Source organism: Lampris incognitus, chromosome 5 (assembly GCF_029633865.1).
Source record: "Lampris incognitus isolate fLamInc1 chromosome 5, fLamInc1.hap2, whole genome shotgun sequence".
In the NCBI taxonomy this organism is placed as follows: Eukaryota; Metazoa; Chordata; class Actinopteri; order Lampriformes; family Lampridae; genus Lampris; species Lampris incognitus.
Genome location: NC_079215.1, coordinates 1,936,075 through 1,954,766, shown reverse-complemented (window position 1 = coordinate 1,954,766; position 18,692 = coordinate 1,936,075). Strand labels below are relative to the sequence as shown.

The 18,692-nt window shown below is 52.5% G+C and overlaps 1 protein-coding gene across 2 annotated transcripts in view; it reads right to left on the bottom strand.

The window, feature by feature from the left end:
- Positions 1-18,264, bottom strand: part of prkcaa (protein kinase C, alpha, a) — a 412,324-nt gene extending 394,060 nt beyond the window's left edge. For both annotated transcript variants that reach the window (XM_056281110.1, XM_056281111.1), the window contains exons 1-2: positions 17,624-18,264; positions 15,297-15,328 (exon numbers count right to left, since the gene is read on the bottom strand). In XM_056281110.1, the coding sequence (XP_056137085.1) occupies positions 15,297-15,328; positions 17,624-17,793 (202 nt within the window). In that variant the 5' untranslated portion in view covers positions 17,794-18,264. The remainder of the gene's footprint in view (positions 1-15,296; positions 15,329-17,623) is intronic.
- Positions 18,265-18,692: the final 428 nt, after the last annotated feature.

Below are 18,692 nucleotides of genomic sequence, written 5' to 3'. Positions count from 1 at the left end.
CTCCATCCATCCATTAGCCACCATCCGTCTAGCCATCCATTATCCTCCATCCATCCATTAGCCACCATCCGTCTATCCATCCATTATCCTCCATCCATCCATTATCCTCCAACCATCCATCCATCCATCCATTAGCCACCATCCGTCTAGCCATCCATTATCCTCTATCCATCCATTATCCTCCATCCATCCATCCATCCATTAGTCACCATCCGTCTATCCATCCATTATCCTCCATCCATCCATCCATCCATTAGCCACCATCCGTCTAGCCATCCATTATCCTCCATCCATCCATTATCCTCCATCCATCCATTAGCCACCATCCGTCTATCCATCCATTATCCTCCATCCATCCACTATCCTCCATCCATCCATCCATTAGTCACCATCCGTCTATCCATCCATTATCCTCCATCCATCCATTATCCTCCATTCATCCATCTATCCATTATCTGAACTGTTTATCCTGCTCTCAGGGTCGTGGGGATGCTGGAGCCTATCCCAGCAGTCATTGGGCGGCAGGTGGGGAGACACCCTGGACAGGCCGCCAGGCCATTACAGGGCTGACACACACACACACACACACACACACACACACACACACACACACACACACACACATTCATACCTAGGGGCAAATTTTTTTTTTAGTGCGGCCGAGTCAGCTGACCTACATGTGTTTGGACTGTGGGAGGAAACCCACAGACACGGGGAGAACATGCAAACTCCACACAGAGGACGACCCGGGACCACCCCCAAGCTTGGACTACCCTGCGGCTTGAACCCAGGACCTTCTTGCTGTGAGGCGACTGTGCTAACCACTGCGGCACCGTGCCGCCTGTACACGCTCCAATGAGACCCAACTATTTTTCTGGTTTTCATTTTAGACTTGCACTACTTATCGTAGTCTTGCCTACTTATAATCTTGCACCTTGTGTCCTCGGACTTGAAAAGCGGTATGGAAGTGCAAACATTCCTTGTTTATGCACCACCTGACTCAGCTGGCTTGCTTGACTATGTTGCTATCCTGGACGCCAGAGAAATCCCAGCCTTGACCCTCCCGGCTCTGCCACGTACTTCCAGGAGGCTGCACCACTCAGTGCTGTGTCGTACTGCTCGGTGTGTTTGCAGACCAATAAAGTCAATGCTCCTGCAGTTCTCCTCCTATTTGTTTGTTTTCTTTGTAGACGACATGGAAGCATAGTGCGCTTGAAGGTGCAGGGGTGGAGTTTGTGCGTCTGGTGTGAGTGACCCTTTAAGACTTGTATCCTGTGTTGAGGTCCTTATGCAATGACTCGGGCTGGCTGAAGAGCCGGGGCAAGTGTGGCCCTATAAACAGAACAAGGTCCGATGTGTAGCGGGGTGTCTTCAGGGAGACAGATGAGCATGTCTATATATAGCCCAAATATACAGCCCCCCTACCCCCACTCTCACCCCCCCGTCACCCAGCCCAGGCTCGGTATGACACACACAACCATGTACACACACACACACACACACACACACACACACACAGTGGCACACGTGCACATGTGCAGCAGCATGCTCAGACATGCGTCCAGGCATGCAGGTGGATGGTTCCTCACGCCCCGACCCGACCCGACCCACGTGCTCGTCTCTATACAAAAGAGCAAGGTCCCGACACTGTGACTCAGCCCGTCCATCCAGCTATGGGTCAGAATAGTTTTAGAGATAGACGACATGCGAAATGAGAGAGAGGCCAACACAGAGGGTAATACTAATGAATGACAAACAGAGACTAAGACATACTGGGCCTCCGGGTGGCGTAGCAGCCTATTCTGTTGCCTACCAACACGGAGACCACTGGTTCGAATCCCCGTGTTACCTCCGGCTTGGTCGGGCGTCCCTACAGACACAATTGGCCGTGTCTGCGGGTGGGAAGCCGGATGTGGGTATGTGTCCTGGTTGCTGCACTAGCGCCTCCTCTGGTGGGTTGGGGCACCTGTTCAGGGGGGAGGGGGAACTGGGGGGGAATAGCGTGATCCTCCCACGTGCTCCGTCCCCCTGGTGAAACTCCTCACTGTCAGGTGAAAAGAAGCGGCTGGTGACTCCACATGTATGGGAGGAGGCATGTGGTAGTCTGCAGCCCTCCTGGATCAGCAGAGGGGGTGGAGCAGAGACCGGGACGGCTCAGAAGAGTGGGGTGATTGGCCGGGTAGAGTTGGGGAGAAAAGGGGGGGAAAAGAAAAGAAACTGAGACACATTAACAGAGCGCTTGTCAGCCACACAGGTACAAAGCAAAGACACAAGCTAAGAAAGTGACGGGGAGACGGAGACGGAGACTGGAAGGCCTTTCAGAAGGCCTGAGCGAAGTTGAGCCGATGGGCTGACTGTCATCTACGGGTTTGAACTCCCGGGGTACGTGCTTTTACCTCCAGAAGGCTACTGGACCGTGTGCAACATGATAGCACAGCTCGGCTTTGGCTGTCAGAAACGTTTTCGCTGGGCGACTTGTGCACAAAACTTGGCCCGAAGATCAAAATCAAAATTCCACACGTTGCCCCGGACCTTAAGGGCCCCCTGGACGGGCTTTAACTCAAGACTGCAACTCGGCAGCGCCTGCCGGTGTTTGGCTTTAGTCGGTGTGAATAACCACATTCACCCTTAATGTGTGAGTTCTGGACCCGTGCAGGGACCTTCGTGGCGCGTCACTGCAGCACTCGGACACATCTGAACGAGTTCCCAAAGTCTGTACTGGTCGGGCTGCACCCGCCGTCAGCCACGGAAACCATGGAAACCCGACCCCCCAGTTGGCGTCCCGTTCTTACCCGCGCCGTTCTGTTTTTAGCCGCACAAAGGTGTAAAGTCAAGGGCAGTACTTGAGAATTAACGCCTCCTGAGCCCGAAGGAAAAGGTCATCTTCCTCAACTACCGTGTTGATCTGCCGACTTTTGTTTGCAAAACACAACTCGCCTCGAAGCCTGGATGAAACACGAGCAGCCAGACTCTCAAGACCACGTTCTACCCGACCCTCCTGGTAGCAGCCCAACCCTCAGCCACAGTACCACGCTCTACCCGACCCTCCTGGTAGCAGCCCAACCCTCAGCCACAGTACCACGGTCACATGAGTAGCACAGCAGCCCTCACATCTGTCACATCTCACACACCTACTGCACACATGGCTACACATGGTGTCGGTTTGATATCCGTTCTCCCCTTTCACGTAAACGAGGAAGGACTACACACTCCACCATTCACCGCAAATACTGCTTTGCTACTACCGCTACTACTACTACTACTACTACCACTACTACTACTACCGCTACTACCACTACTACCACTACTACTACCACTACTACTACTACCGCTACTACCACTACTACTACCGCTACTACCACTACTACTACTACCGCTACTACCACTACCCCTACTACCGCTACTACTACCGCTACTACTACTACTAATACTACTACTACCTCTACTAGTACCGCTACTACTACTAATACCACTACTGCCGCTACTACTACTACTACTACTACCTCTACTACTACTACCTCTACTACTACCGCTACTACTAATACCACTACTGCCGCTACTACTACTACTACTACTACTACCCCTACTACTACCACTACTACTACTACTACTACTACTACTTTTGGCTGCTCCCGTTAGGGGGCGCCACAGCGGATCATCCGTTTCCATCTCTTCCTGTCTTCTGCATCTTCCTCTGTCACACCAGCCACCTGCATGTCCTCCCTCACCACCTCCATAAACCTCCTCTTTGGCCTTCCTCTTCTCCTCTTCCCTGGCAGCTCCATATTCAGCATCCTTCTCCCAGTATACCCAGCATCTCTCCTCCACACATGTCCACACCATCTCCATCTTGTCTCTCTTGCTTTGTCTCCAAACCGTCCAACCTGAGCTGTCCCTCTAATATACTGGTTCCTAATCCTGTCCTTCTTCATCACTCCCAGTGAAAATCTTATCATCTTCATCTCTGCCACCTCCACCTCCACCTCCTGTCTTTTCATCAGTACCACTGTCTCCAAACCATACAACATAGCTGGTCTCACTACCATCTTGTAAACCTTCCCTTTAACTCTTGCTGGTACCCTTCTGTCACACATCACTCCTGACACTCTTCTCCACCCACTCCACCCTGCCTGCACTCTCTTCTTCACCTCTCTCCTGCACTCCCCGTTACTTTGGACAGTTGTCTCCAAGTATTTAAACTCATCCACCTTTGTCACCTCTACTCCTTGCATCTTCACCATTCCACTGTCCTCCCTCTCATTCACACACAGGTATTCTGTCTTGTTCCTACTGACTTTCATTCCTCTTCTCTCCAGTGCATACCTCCACCTCTCCAGGCTCTCCTCCACCTGCACCCTACTCTCACTACCTTACTATCGCTTTGCTAATGTAAGTAATTCAATATACAATTAACATTTTGTATTTCTTTTAAATGCATCGAGTCTTCCAGTGCAACCAGTAGAGAGCAAGCTGGTGATTGTGCCCCCCCCCTAAATACTGGCTTAAGGGTGTTCGGAGGCAGCGTTAGTGCAGAAAGATGGAGGGTTCAAGTGAGATGAGTGAAATGGCTGTTGTGTGAATAGTGACTGCCATAATGGGCTTTCATCTGTTCGTATGCAACTGAGTGTTTCCCCGCCCTCTATTACAACCCTGGCTTCTTTTTTGTTTTGTTTTGGATTTTTCCCCATTTTTCTCCCCAGCTGTACTTGGCCAATTACCCCACTCTTCCGAGCCGTCCCAGTCGCTGCTCCGCCCCCTCTGCAGATCCGGGGAGGGCTGCAGACTACCACGTGTCTTCGATATTGGATTTTTATGTTCTTCTGTCAGAAGACGGTCTGCATTACTCGGTACCTGTAGCGGCTGCCTGCAGGCCAGAAGCCTCCCTCTCAGAGACTTGCTCACAGGGAAAACCATTAGCAGGGTTCATTTCAGGCCTCTTGGGGTTTATGTAGCAATTAAACCCACTCTTGCTTCTTCCACGCCAGGCTGTTTATTTCCTTGTGGGCTACACGGACTCGCATTATGAAGCGCCGATCACAGACTACCCTCCTTTTGTACAGACTACCCTCCTTTTGTAGAGCAACACCGGGGCAGCAAAAAGAAAAGAAACTAGCTCACCAGGAAGGACCCTCTATGAAGACTTGTGTTTCTCTTTCATGAACACTTTCCCCAGCCCCAGAGCTCTATCTATCTATCTATCTATCTATCTATCTATCTACCTGCCTGTCTGTCTATCTATCTACCTACCTGCCTATCTATCTATCTACCTACCTGCCTATCTATCTATCTATCTATCTATCTATCTATCTATCTATCTATCTATCTATCTATCTATCTATCTACCTGCCTGTCTGTCTATCTATCTACCTACCTGTCTATCTATCTATCTATCTACCTACCTACCTACCTACCTGTCTATCTATCTATCTATCTATCTATCTACCTACCTACCTACCTTCTATCTATCTACCTGCCTGTCTGTCTGTCTGTCTATCTACCTACCTGCCTGTCTGTCTGTCTGTCTATCTGAGGTCCTGAGCTAGTATTTAGACATTGCAGTATGTTGTGGCTCAACGGCAAGTGTCTACAACACCTGGTTTACCTTCAGTATGAATGCTATACATCACACACTGGGCTGACGGAGAGTCACTGCACTGCCTTGCCATCCATCCACCCATCCATCCATCCCTCCATCCATCCACCCATCCATCCATTACCCGAACCACTTAACCTGCTGTCAGGGTCGCAGGGATGCTGGAGCCTACCCTAGCTGTCACTGGGAGGCAGGCGGGGAGACACCCTGGACAGGCCGCCAGGCCATCACACGGGCAGACACACACACACACACACACCCACCCACCTAGGGACAATTTAGTACAGCCGAGTCACCTGACCTACATGTCTTTGGACTGTGGGAGGAAACCCACACAGACACGGGGAGAACATGCAAACTCCACACAGAGGACGACCCGGGACAACCTCCAAGGTTGGACTACCTCAGGGCTCGAACCCAGGACCTTCTTGCTGTGAGGCGACTGCGCTAACCACTGCACCACCGTGCCGCCGCTACACTGCCTAGCTCTTTTAAGAAAGAGCTTGTAAAAAGCACACAACTCACAGAAATAGACAACTCCTGAATCGCGTGCTAACACAACACTGAAGCCACCGTGCTGGAAAACCCGTTTGTTGAGAAGAGGTGAAGAAAAAGACAAAGCAGGACAACAATGACTGATGAAACAACGAGTATTTAGGCGCCTGCCAGTACGGCTGGAGACCAAAGACCACCAGCTTTATCTGCTCCCGGGCCGTCAGTGCGGGCTCTATTGGGGTGACACACTGTGGGATGTGCACAAGGATGTTCTGAGCACCACCCAAACCCCTCTTCTCACCGTCACACGGCGGGTTCTCACACCACCCCCGTACGCCGCTGGATTTAGAGTACAAACGCACATTTCTACCATATCTGAGACGGGTAACTTGTAGACCTGACACCGAACAGGCCAGCGGCCATGGAAGGAGCAGAGCTGTAAGTAATAAATCAGTTTAATGATCCTGTACGGGTGGCCTCGTACCGCGGGTGACTCAGGCAGACCTAATAAAACAACTACAGTGACCTGAAAAGTAGAAACCCCTGTTCTATACCGCGCTCACATCGACCAACAATATCGGCACAGCAGTTTATCGGTCAGTCTGTAGTAGGCACTGACTGTTTACTGGATAAGACTTCTTATCAGCCAGGTCTGAGGCGTGGTCCTGTACCTACCCCACATGCTCCAGCAGAAAAACTGTAAGGGCAGTTTCTTGTTTCAGCTTATTGCAACAGTTACCTTTAAACGCCAGGTGAACCCGACCCGTATGTGTCCTGGTCACTGCACTAGCGCCTGCTCTGGTCAGTCGGGGCACATGTTCGGGGGGGGGGACTGGGGGGGAATAGTCCCCCTGGCGAAACTCCTCACTGTCAGCTGAAAAGAAGCGGCTGGTGACTCCACATGTATCAGAGGAGACATGTGGTAGGTAGTCTGCAGCCCTCCCCGGATCAGCAGAGGGGGTGGAGCAGTGACCCGGAAGAGTGGGGTAATTGGCCGGATACAATTGGGGAGAAAAAGGGGGGGAAATCCAAAAAAGAACAAAAAAGAATTTAAAAAAAGAGCTGCGAGAAGAAGAAGCGTCACTGCTTTAAAACCTCCATATTGGCGAGGAATGCTTGGTAAACAAAACGAGCAGAGCGCCCTGGGAGAGATGCACTTTACACCAGCCAGTAGGGCTGGGCCAAGGCACCCAGCAGCAGAGGATTCAGGTTTTACTCGGCAGCTTTCACATGTTAGAGTCCTTCATGGATAAACATGAACCACTGACTGACACGGCAACCACCTCCAGCTGAAGAACTGACGTCTTTCAGAACAAGCTGCTGGGTTCCAGAACCAAGTCAAAGCTTTGAGATCTGAACGATAGCTACAAGCTGCTGGGTTCCAGAAGCAAGTCAAAGCTTTGAGATCTGAACGATAGCTACAAGCTGCTGGGTTCCAGAACCAAGTCAAAGCTTTGATATCTGAACGATAGCTACAAGCTGCTGGGGATCCAGAACCAAGTCAAAGCTTTGAGATCTGAACGATAGCTACAAGCTGCTGGGTTCCAGAACCAAGTCAAAGCTTTGAGATCTGAATGATAGCTACAAGCTGCTGGGTTCCAAAACCAAGTCAAAGCTTTGAGATCTGAACGATAGCTACAAGCTGCTGGGTTCCAGAACCAAGTCAAAGCTTTGATATCTGAACGATAGCTACAAGCTGCTGTGGTTCCAGAACCAAGTCAAAGCTTTGAGATCTGAACAATAGCTACAAGCTTCTGGGTTCCAGAACCAAGTCAAAGCTTTGATATTTGAACGATAGCTACAAGCTGCTGGGGTTCCAGAACCAAGTCAAAGCTTTGAGATCTGAATGATAGCTACAAGCTGCTGGGTTCCAGAACCAAGTCAAAGCTTTGAGATCTGAATGATAGCTACATGCTGCTGGGTTCCTGCTGAGTTTCACCAGGGGGATGTAGCGCGTGGGAGGATCACGCTATTCCCCCCAGTTCCCCCTCCCCCCCAAATAGGGGCCCCGACTGACGAGGGGAGGCGCTAGTGCAGCGACCAGGACACATACCCACATCCAGCTTCCCACCCACAGACACGGCCAATTGTGTCTGTAGGGATGCCCGACCAAGCCGAGGGTAACAACGGGATTCGAACCGGCGATCCCCATGTTCGTAGGCAATGGAATAGATCGCCATACCACCCGGACATCCCACTAAATCAAACTCTTCCTGAAACTCCTCTGGTTGCCATTTGCTGGTTGACTGAATGTCTATAACACCTCATACGGTTTAAGAAAGAATATTTTGTTAAAGGATCCAAACTGTCTTCTCAGAAACTGCAGGACAAGTCTGAAATTACTACCATTAACACTGATGATCAACCACTAACACTGATGATCAACCACTAACACTGATGATCAACCATTAACACTGATGATCAACCATTAACACTGACGATCAACCATTAACACTGACGATCAACCATTAACACTGATGATCAACCATTAATAATGATGATCAGCGATTAAAATATTACTTGTTAACCATGGGTTTAAAAAGGTTCTCGGACTATAAGCAAGCAAAATTATTTATATAAAAGTTTTAAGTCAAGTCAATGTTATTTGTATAGCCCAATGTACCTCAGGGGCTTTACAGCAACATGACATCCTGTCCTTAGACCCTCGCATCAGACAAGGAACACCTCCCGAAAAACCTTTAGCAGGGAGAACAACAGGAAGAAGCCTCAGGGAGAGCAACAGAGGAGGATCTCTTCCCGAGACGCCCAACGTGCCATGATGTTGTGTTTACACAACACAACACAACACTGAAAGAGGACAACATAATTATAATGGACTTATAAAATATATGAAGAATATGAGGAGGAGGATGCCAAGCAGTGTCCAGATGCCACCGGAACATTCCAGGACCCGAGCCATGTGAAACATGGTCTGCACTGGTACCAGAGCTCTCACACTAGACTCGGACTCTGGCAAGCACATCAGTTTCTACATTAAATAGGGGCTCAAAACATAGCACGACTACAGACGTGGCTACAATAAAAGCTCAAGCCAGCAGAAAGGCAGTCGAGCCCCAACGACACTGGTCAGGAAGTTTTACGCTGGTGTGAGATCTGTCAAGACTCTTCTTTTTGCAAACGCATTTACAGCCAAAACAACTGCTTTCACCACGCCAACGCCTCAGTCTAGTCCAGACCTCCCAGTCTGAACACATCAGCCAACGCCTCAGTCTAGTCCAGACCTCCCAGTCCGAACACATCAGCAAACGCCTCAGTCTAGTCCAGAACTCCCAGTCTGAACACATCAGCAAACGCCTCAGTCTAGTCCAGACCTCCCAGTCTAAACACATCAGCAAACGCCTCAGTCTAGTCCAGACCTCCCAGTCCGAACACATCAGCCAACGCCTCAGTCTAGTCCAGACCTCCCAGTCCGAACACATCAGCCAACGCCTCAGTCTAGTCCAGACCTCCCAGTCTGAACACATCAGCAAACGCCTCAGTCTAGTCCAGACCTCCCAGTCTAAACACATCAGCCAACGCCTCAGTCTAGTCCAGACCTCCCAGTCTAAACACATCAGCAAACGCCTCAGTCTAGTCCATACCTCCCAGTCCGAACACATCAGCAAACGCCTCAGTCTAGTCCAGACCTCCCAGTCTGAACACATCAGCAAATGCCTCAGTCTAGTCCAGACCCCCCAGTCTGAACACATCAGCAAACGCCTCAGTCTAGTCCAGACCTCCCAGTCTGAACACATCAGCCAACGCCTCAGTCTAGTCCAGACCTCCCAGTCCGAACACATCAGCAAACACCTCAGTCTAGTCCAGACCTCCCAGTCTAAACACATCAGCAAACGCCTCAGTCTAGTCCAGACCTCCCAGTCCGAACACATCAGCAAATGCCTCAGTCTAGTCCAGACCTCCCAGTCTGAACACATCAGCCAACACCTCAGTCTAGTCCAGACCTCCCAGTCCGAACACATCAGCACGGACACACAAACTGCCATGAACACACACCGCAGCACTCTGCAGAAGTGTGTGCCTGTGTTGGGTTCAGTGTGCTCAAGAGGGGCCAACACATCCCTCCACCCATCCATCCATCCATTCATCCATCCATCCATCCATCCTCCAAACCACGTATCCTGCTTTCTGGGTTGCAGGGATGCCGGAGCCTAGCCCACCGCCAGTCCATCACACAGGACAGGACCCCCCCCCCCACACACACACACACCTAGGGACAATTCAGTACGGCCGAGTCACCTGACCTACAGGTCTTTGGACTGTGGGAGGAAACCGGAGCCCCCGGAGGAAACCCACACAGACACGGGGAGAACATGCAAACTCCACACAGAGGACGACCCGGGACGACCCCTAAGGTTGGACTACCCCGGGGCTCAAACCCAGAACCTTCTTGCTGTGAGGCGACCACGCTAACCACTGCGTCATCGTGCCGCTGGGGTCAATACAATAAGATGAAAAAAAAAAGGTTCAGAAACATATTTGTCTTCCAAGAGGACAATACCCCCTGGCAAGTCAGAACAACACTAGTCCCACATACTCCCAACATCTTGTATTATTCATAGTATTTCCAGCCGGTTAAGTGTGGTAGGCGAGATGATGAAGTAACAGACCTGCAGTAGATTAATCATACTGACGGGCTTTCAAAGTAGCCGACAAAAAAAAAGTTCTCCCTGCTTATTTTGGCACATTACGGGGAAAGCCTCTCTTCTGTATGGACAGATGTGATCATGTGACCTCTGTCAGCACTTTTCCAGGTAATTTACATTTACTCTCTCTGCGTTATCTAAGGCAGCTCACAAGAGAGTCAGCAGTTAGCAGAGAGACACCAGCCGGTGTCACAGAGCGCTGCCCGGCAGCGATCACGCCACCGTCCATCACAGTCTGGCACGACTCGGCATCTGCTCGCTCTCAGGCCCAGCTGCTCGTTGGGGCATCGGTGGCCACCCGCCCTCCGACACAGCTCCCGAGACGGGAAACGTGCAGGGAAGCTTGTGGCCGATCCCTCCCGTCCAGCCCACAGCCTGTTCATAAGACTGCCTTCCGGACGGCGGTACGACTCTGTCAAGACTAAACAACACATATCACCAGAACCGCTTCTATCCCAAAGCGGCAGCCCTTCTCAATACCTCCCAAACTCCTGCGTGGTATTTGTGTATTTATGTGGTGCCACTGTGCATTCAGTATTAATTACCCATACTACATTACCACTTACCTACTGCAAATTCAGCATTCATTTATATTTATATTTAATGAATACTACTCACTACCCTGGTGGTGTGTTGTATCACATACCAAACTGTTTTTTCTAGGTTTTGTATTGTGTATTGTATATTGCACGTCTTGTATTCACTGTTGTATTGCACACTACTGTATTTAATGGGGACACACACGTGTGAATGAGAGGGAGGACAGTGGAGTGGCGAGGATGCAAGGAGTGGAGGTGATGGAGATGGATGAGTTTAAATACTTGGGGTCAACTGTCCAGAGTAACGGGGAGTGCAGGAGAGAGGTGGAGAAGAGAGTGCAGGCAGGGTGGAGTGGGTGGAGAAGAGTGTCAGGAGTGATTTGTGACAGAAGGGTACCAGCAAGAGTTAAAGGGAAGGTTTACAAGATGGTAGTGAGACCAGCTATGTTGTATGGTTTGGAGACAGTGGCACTGATGAAAAGACAGGAGGAGGAGCTGGAGGTGGCAGAGATGAAGATGATAAGATTTTCACTGGGAGTGATGAAGAAGGTCAGGATTAGGAAGGAGTATATTAGAGCAGCGTTTCTCAAACCTCTCCTGGAGGATCACTTGTCCTGCATGTTTTAGATCTCTCCCTGCTCCAACACAGCTGATTCAAATGATCAACTCGTTATGAGCTCCCGAAGCTGCATAATAACAAAACTGATCATTTAAATCAGCTGTGTTGGAGCAGGGCGAGATCTAAAACATGCAGGACAAGTGGTCCTCCAGGAGACGTTTGAGAAACGCTGTATTAGAGGGACAGCTCAGGTTGGACGGTTTGGAGACAAAGACAAGATTGAGATGGTTTGGACATGTGTGGAGGAGAGATGCTGGGTATATTGGGAGAAGGATGCTGAATATGGAGCTGCCAGGGAAGAGGAGAAGAGGAAGGCCAAAGAGGAGGTTTATGGAGGTGGTGAGGGAGGACATGCAGGTGGCTGGTGTGACAGAGGAAGATGCAGAAGACAGGAAGACATGGAAACGGATGATCCACTGTGGCGCCCCCTAACGGGAGCAGCCGAACGTAGTAGTAGTAGTAGTAGTAAATTGTATTTAATGGGTGTCCTGTTTAGCTATTGTACTAAACTGAGTGGCATGAGGAACACCAAGTTAAATTCCTACTGCATGTAATATCCCGTCCCGGGCGCTGCACGGCGGCTGCCCACTGCTCCTGGCTACACAACTACACAGCTACACAGCCAGGATTGGTTAAATGCAGAGCAGAATTTCCCCATGGGGGTTCAGAAAGTATACCAAATCAAATGTATGTTTGCGAATAAAGGTGATTCTGATAGCAGTACCACATGAAGTAGTAGTGGTAGTATATTTGCTGCACAGTACGTAATCACAGCATAGCCAAGAATGCATGTCATGTGAAGCACATTGTAATTTCTGTCACTCGTCCGGTAAGACAGCAGTTCCCTGTTGCACAACGCAGCCGTCTTGTCACATGACTGTGTCGACATGACATAACCTGGCTGCGACAGACGACCCGGAACTTTACCACAGACGTCTCACGTCTCTGTACAGCTCACCAGCCACACCGCTTCACTGACACTTCTTAGAAATGACTTTGTACTGGTTTCACACAGAAGCAATGACGAAAGAGAGAGACAGACGGAAGTGAGGTGATGGAGACTGCTCGGCAGTTCGTTCTGCGTCCTGCGCTCCTGGCACGTGTGACACACACGTCACGTCACCCCGTGTGGAGGTGAGTAAGTCACGTCACGCCGTGTGGAGGTGAGTAAGTCATGTCACCCCGTGTGGAGGTGAGTAAGTCATGTCACCCCGTGTGGATGTGAGTAAGTCACGTCACGCCGTGTGGATGTGAGTAAGTCACGTCACCCCGTGTGGAGGTGAGTAAGTCACGTCGCGCCGTGTGGAGGTGAGTAAGTCACGTCACACCGTGTGGAGGTGAGTAAGTCACGTCACGCCGTGTGGAGGTGAGTAAGTCACGTCGCGCCGTGTGGAGGTGAGTAAGTCACGTCACGCCGTGTGGAGGTGAGTAAGTCACGTCACGCCGTGTGGAGGTGAGTAAGTCACGTCACGCCGTGTGGATGTGAGTAAGTCACGTCACGCCGTGTGGATGTGAGTAAGTCACGTCACCCCGTGTGGAGGTGAGTAAGTCACGTCACGCCGTGTGGATGTGAGTAAGTCACGTCACGCCGTGTGGAGGTGAGTAAGTCATGTCACCCCGTGTGGAGGTGAGTAAGTCATGTCACCCCGTGTGGATGTGAGTAAGTCACGTCACGCCGTGTGGATGTGAGTAAGTCACGTCACCCCGTGTGGAGGTGAGTAAGTCACGTCGCGCCGTGTGGAGGTGAGTAAGTCACGTCACACCGTGTGGAGGTGAGTAAGTCACGTCACGCCGTGTGGAGGTGAGTAAGTCACGTCGCGCCGTGTGGAGGTGAGTAAGTCACGTCACGCCGTGTGGAGGTGAGTAAGTCACGTCACGCCGTGTGGAGGTGAGTAAGTCACGTCACGCCGTGTGGATGTGAGTAAGTCACGTCACGCCGTGTGGATGTGAGTAAGTCACGTCACCCCGTGTGGAGGTGAGTAAGTCACGTCACGCCGTGTGGATGTGAGTAAGTCACGTCACGCCGTGTGGAGGTGAGTAAGTCACGTCACGCCGTGTGGAGGTGAGTAAGTCACGTCACGCCGTGTGGAGGTGAGTAAGTCACGTCACCCCGTGTGGAGGTGAGTAAGTCATGTCACCCCGTGTGGATGTGAGTAAGTCACGTCACACTGTGTGGAGGTGAGTAAGTCACGTCACGCCGTGTGGAGGTGAGTAAGTCACGTCACACCGTGTGGAGGTGAGTAAGTCACGTCACGCCGTGTGGATGTGAGTAAGTCACGTCACGCCGTGTGGATGTGAGTAAGTCACGTCACCCCGTGTGGAGGTGAGTAAGTCACGTCACGCCGTGTGGATGTGAGTAAGTCACGTCACGCCGTGTGGAGGTGAGTAAGTCACGTCACGCCGTGTGGAGGTGAGTAAGTCACGTCACGCCGTGTGGAGGTGAGTAAGTCACGTCACCCCGTGTGGAGGTGAGTAAGTCACGTCACGCCGTGTGGAGGTGAGTAAGTCACGTCACGCCGTGTGGAGGTGAGTAAGTCACGTCACGCCGTGTGGAGGTGAGTAAGTCACGTCACGCCGTGTGGAGGTGAGTAAGTCACGTCACGCCGTGTGGATGTGAGTAAGTCACGTCACGCCGTGTGGAGGTGAGTAAGTCACGTCACGCCGTGTGGATGTGAGTAAGTCACGTCACGCCGTGTGGATGTGAGTAAGTCACGTCACGCCGTGTGGAGGTGAGTAAGTCACGTCACGCCGTGTGGATGTGAGTAAGTCACGTCACGCCGTGTGGATGTGAGTAAGTCACGTCACGCCGTGTGGAGGTGAGTAAGTCACGTCACGCCGTGTGGAGGTGAGTAAGTCACGTCACGCCGTGTGGATGTGAGTAAGTCACGTCACGCCGTGTGGATGTGAGTAAGTCACGTCACGCCGTGTGGAGGTGAGTAAGTCACGTCACGCCGTGTGGAGGTGAGTAAGTCACGTCACGCCGTGTGGAGGTGAGTAAGTCACGTCACGCCGTGTGGAGGTGAGTAAGTCACGTCACGCCGTGTGGAGGTGAGTAAGTCATGTCACGCCGTGTGGATGTGAGTAAGTCACGTCACGCCGTGTGGATGTGAGTAAGTCATGTCACCCCGTGTGGAGGTGAGTAAGTCACGTCACGCCGTGTGGATGTGAGTAAGTCATGTCACGCCGTGTGGATGTGAGTAAGTCATGTCACGCCGTGTGGATGTGAGTAAGTCATGTCACGCCGTGTGGATGTGAGTAAGTCATGTCACGCCGTGTGGATGTGAGTAAGTCACGTCACGCCGTGTGGATGTGAGTAAGCCAACAATGCAGAGATGCTGTGCAGCTTGGTGTGCGGACATCAGACAAGTGAATCTTGTACATCTTACCTTGGCACTGGAATCCTTGTTTTCCAAACCCCCTGTGAAAAAGACAGAAAGGAAGATTTTTTAGGGAACTATTTTGTCTCTCACCCCCCCCCCTCCCCCGCACACATTCATTCACTCCAAGGTTGAGACATCTCATGTTGTTTCTGGTGACTTTCTCAGGACACACAAACAACACGAGGATGGAGGAGACGGGCGTGGCTCGGCAGACGCGTGCATATTGATTTTCGACTGTGAGTGCGTCTATGTGTGTGGTGTGAGTGTGATGTGAGTGTGTGATGTGAGTGTGTGAGTGTGTGTGTGGTGTGAGTGTGGTGTGAGTGTGAGTGTGGTGTGAGTGTGTGGTTATCAAAGGAGTTGAATCAAGTGCAACTGGAGTCCAGTTGCACTTGATTCAACTCCTTTGATAACCATGACCTGGATGAATGAGAACATTCACAGACATGTGTGTGTGGCGTGTGTGTGGCGTGTGTGTGTGTGGCGTGTGTGTGTGTGGTGTGTGTGGTGTGTGTGTGTGTGGTGTGTGTGTGGTATGTGTGTTCTTGTTCAAGTTGTACTTGTGAGGACCAATTTGAGTTCTTAACCATAGCAGTGAGGACACCTGTTTAGTAAAGCGAGGACATTTGGCCCGTCCTCACCTCTTCACAGGTCTGTCTCGGGTCAGGATTTGGGGTGGGGTAGGAATGAAGGTTAGATGGAGGGCAGGGGTGGGGTGGGGTGGGGTAGGAATGAAGGTTAGATGGAGGGCAGGGTAATGAGTAGTTGTGGTTAGGTTTTCAGGGTTGGTGTTCGGGTTAATTGGAAGGGTCAGAGGTCAGGTAATTGGATTTTGTCCCCAACCTAAATATGTTGTCCTCGTGAGGACAGACAGGATTTATACACAACATACATAAGCAAACGCACGTGTGTGTGTGTGTGTGTGTGTGTGTGTGTGTGTGTGTGAGAGAGAGAAAATAGAGCAGAGAAAAAGGAAAGGTAATTGTGCGCTCTCTGTGCTCGTCGTTATGCGGAGCTAAGTGGCGTCACACTGGGCAGGCTGCGAGCAGAGGACGTGTCAACGTGGCCTCTGTCCCGTCCCACCCAGGGCGTCCTGATGGAGGTGCGGTCTCACCAGTAGGCCGGAGGTGCTGTGTGGACGTTCAGAACCACGGTGTGTTCGGGACCAGGTGATGACAACCTGATCCCACAGAACGCGGCAGTGGCTCGCATGATGCGGCGGCGGCGGCGGCACCACGGAAACAACGCCGGCGGGACGTCCATTAGGACCCTTTGTCGTGCTGGACACACGAATCCCCTGACCCAACGGCATGCAGTGAGCGGTGTTCAGTATTGTCCCGGTTTACTTTATCGTCATGTGACCAGAGGTGGACACCCCGGCTCCAGAAAGCCAGAGTCCGGCCATGTGTTTGTTCCAGCCCGCCGGTCAAGGGGATCTGAAGAGAGGCGCCAACTACATTCAGCTGGGGTGGTGTACGGGTGGAACAAAGACGTGGCAGGACCTGTCCTTTCAGGAGGTTAAGGTTGTCCCCCCCCCCCCCCGCATGCACCAGCAGCTTGGTGGACCCGGTATGTTCCGAAACTCAGGATTTCAGGAAGATGCTCAAGCGGAGTTCTTGAAGCAGCAGCACGGGGCACTGAAACAGTGGTCCGGGAGAGCGGCACCGCCCCCCCCACCAGCAGCACCGCTTCCCCACCAGCAGCACTGCTCCCCCCACACCAGCAGCACCGCTCCCCCCCCACACCAGCAGCACCGCTCCCCCCACACCAGCAGCACCGCTCCCCCCCACACCAGCAGCACCGCTTCCCCACCAGCAGCACCGCTTCCCCACCAGCAGCACCGCCCCCCCACCAGCAGCACCGCTTCCCCACCAGCAGCACCGCTCCCCCCCCACACCAGCAGCACCGCTCCCCCCACACCAGCAGCACCGCTCCCCCCCACACCAGCAGCACCGCTCCCCCCCCACACCAGCAGCACCGCACCCCCCACCAGCAGCACCGCTCCCCCCCCACAGGCAGCACCGCTCCCCCCACACCAGCAGCACCGCTCCCCCCCACACCAGCAGCACCGCTCCCCCCCCCACCAGCAGCACCGCTTCCCCCCAACCAGCAGCACCGCTCCCCACACCAGCCCAAACTCGCTGCAGCAACTTCTGCTCGCACACAGTGCTGTTAAATTCAACCAAAGAATCAATCGATCAACCAATCAATGGATCGATCATGAATCAGCCAGTATGAGCAGCAGAAGAAGTGGAGAGCAGAAGTGATTACAGTAGGACGGTGCTGGACTCTTGTCCAGGCGGTGGTATGAGGGGGAGGAAGTGTGCTCTTACCAGATGAAGTCGGTGCAGTGGCTGCAGAAGGTGGGCTGTCTGAAGAACCGCGCGATGAACTTGTGGTTCTTCACCTCGTGCACGTTCTTCTGCCGCAGGGCGCCTTTCCGGGCGAACCTGTTGGCCACGTCCGCCGTGGACGACTCGTTTAAACTCAGCACATCAGCCATGCTCACGCAACAGCAACGCTCCCTGCCGTCTCTCTCACTTTCTCCCGCTGCCTGCCTGCCTGCCTGTCTGCCTGTCTGCCTGTTTCTCCCTCTGCCTGCCTGTCTGCCTGTCTGTTTCTCCCTCTGCCTGCCTGACTGCCTGTCTGCCTGTCTGTCTGCCTGTCTGTCTGTGTTGGGATCCGGAGGACTCCCCCCTGGACGCGCTCGCAGCCTTCTGCGTTCAACAAGTGAAGCGCGGTAGCGGGCAGTGGTCTGCAGCTGCTGGGCCGGAACACGGAGCCTGTCTGCGGGCTGGTGTCTCTCTGTGCTGGGCCGGAACACGGAGCCTGTCTGCGGGCTGGTGTCTCTCTCTGCTGGGCCGGAACACGGAGCCTGTCTGCGGGCTGCGCCTCCGCCGGGCTACTTCACTGACAGCTCCTCCGCTTCCTTCTTTCGCCCGGCTGATGTCACGCAACAGGATCCATTGTGGGAGGTTGGCTCGTTTGTCGGCGGGGTGGTCGCACCGAAAAGGACTGTCGGCGTCGTAGCGTCACCGTGTGGCCAACAGAAGGACGGCCGCCTGCCCCGTCTCGCCGGCTGCTGTGCTGCGCGGTGGTCACTTCGGCGTGCTGATAGAATATACAGGCGTGTTTTCTGGAGAGACGACCGAGACTCTCTAAGCAGCGTTCCTCAAGTCTCTCCTGGAGCACCACCTGTCCTGCACGTGTCAGATCGCTCCCTGCTCCAACACAGCTGATTCCGATGATCGACTCGTTATGAGCTCCCGGAACTGCCTAATAACACAACTGGTCATTTAAATCAGCTGTGCTGGAGCAGGGAGCGATCCGAGACGTGCAGGACAAGCGGTCCTCCAGGAGAGGCTTGAGAAACGCTGCTCTAAGCCACCTTCTCTGGACCTG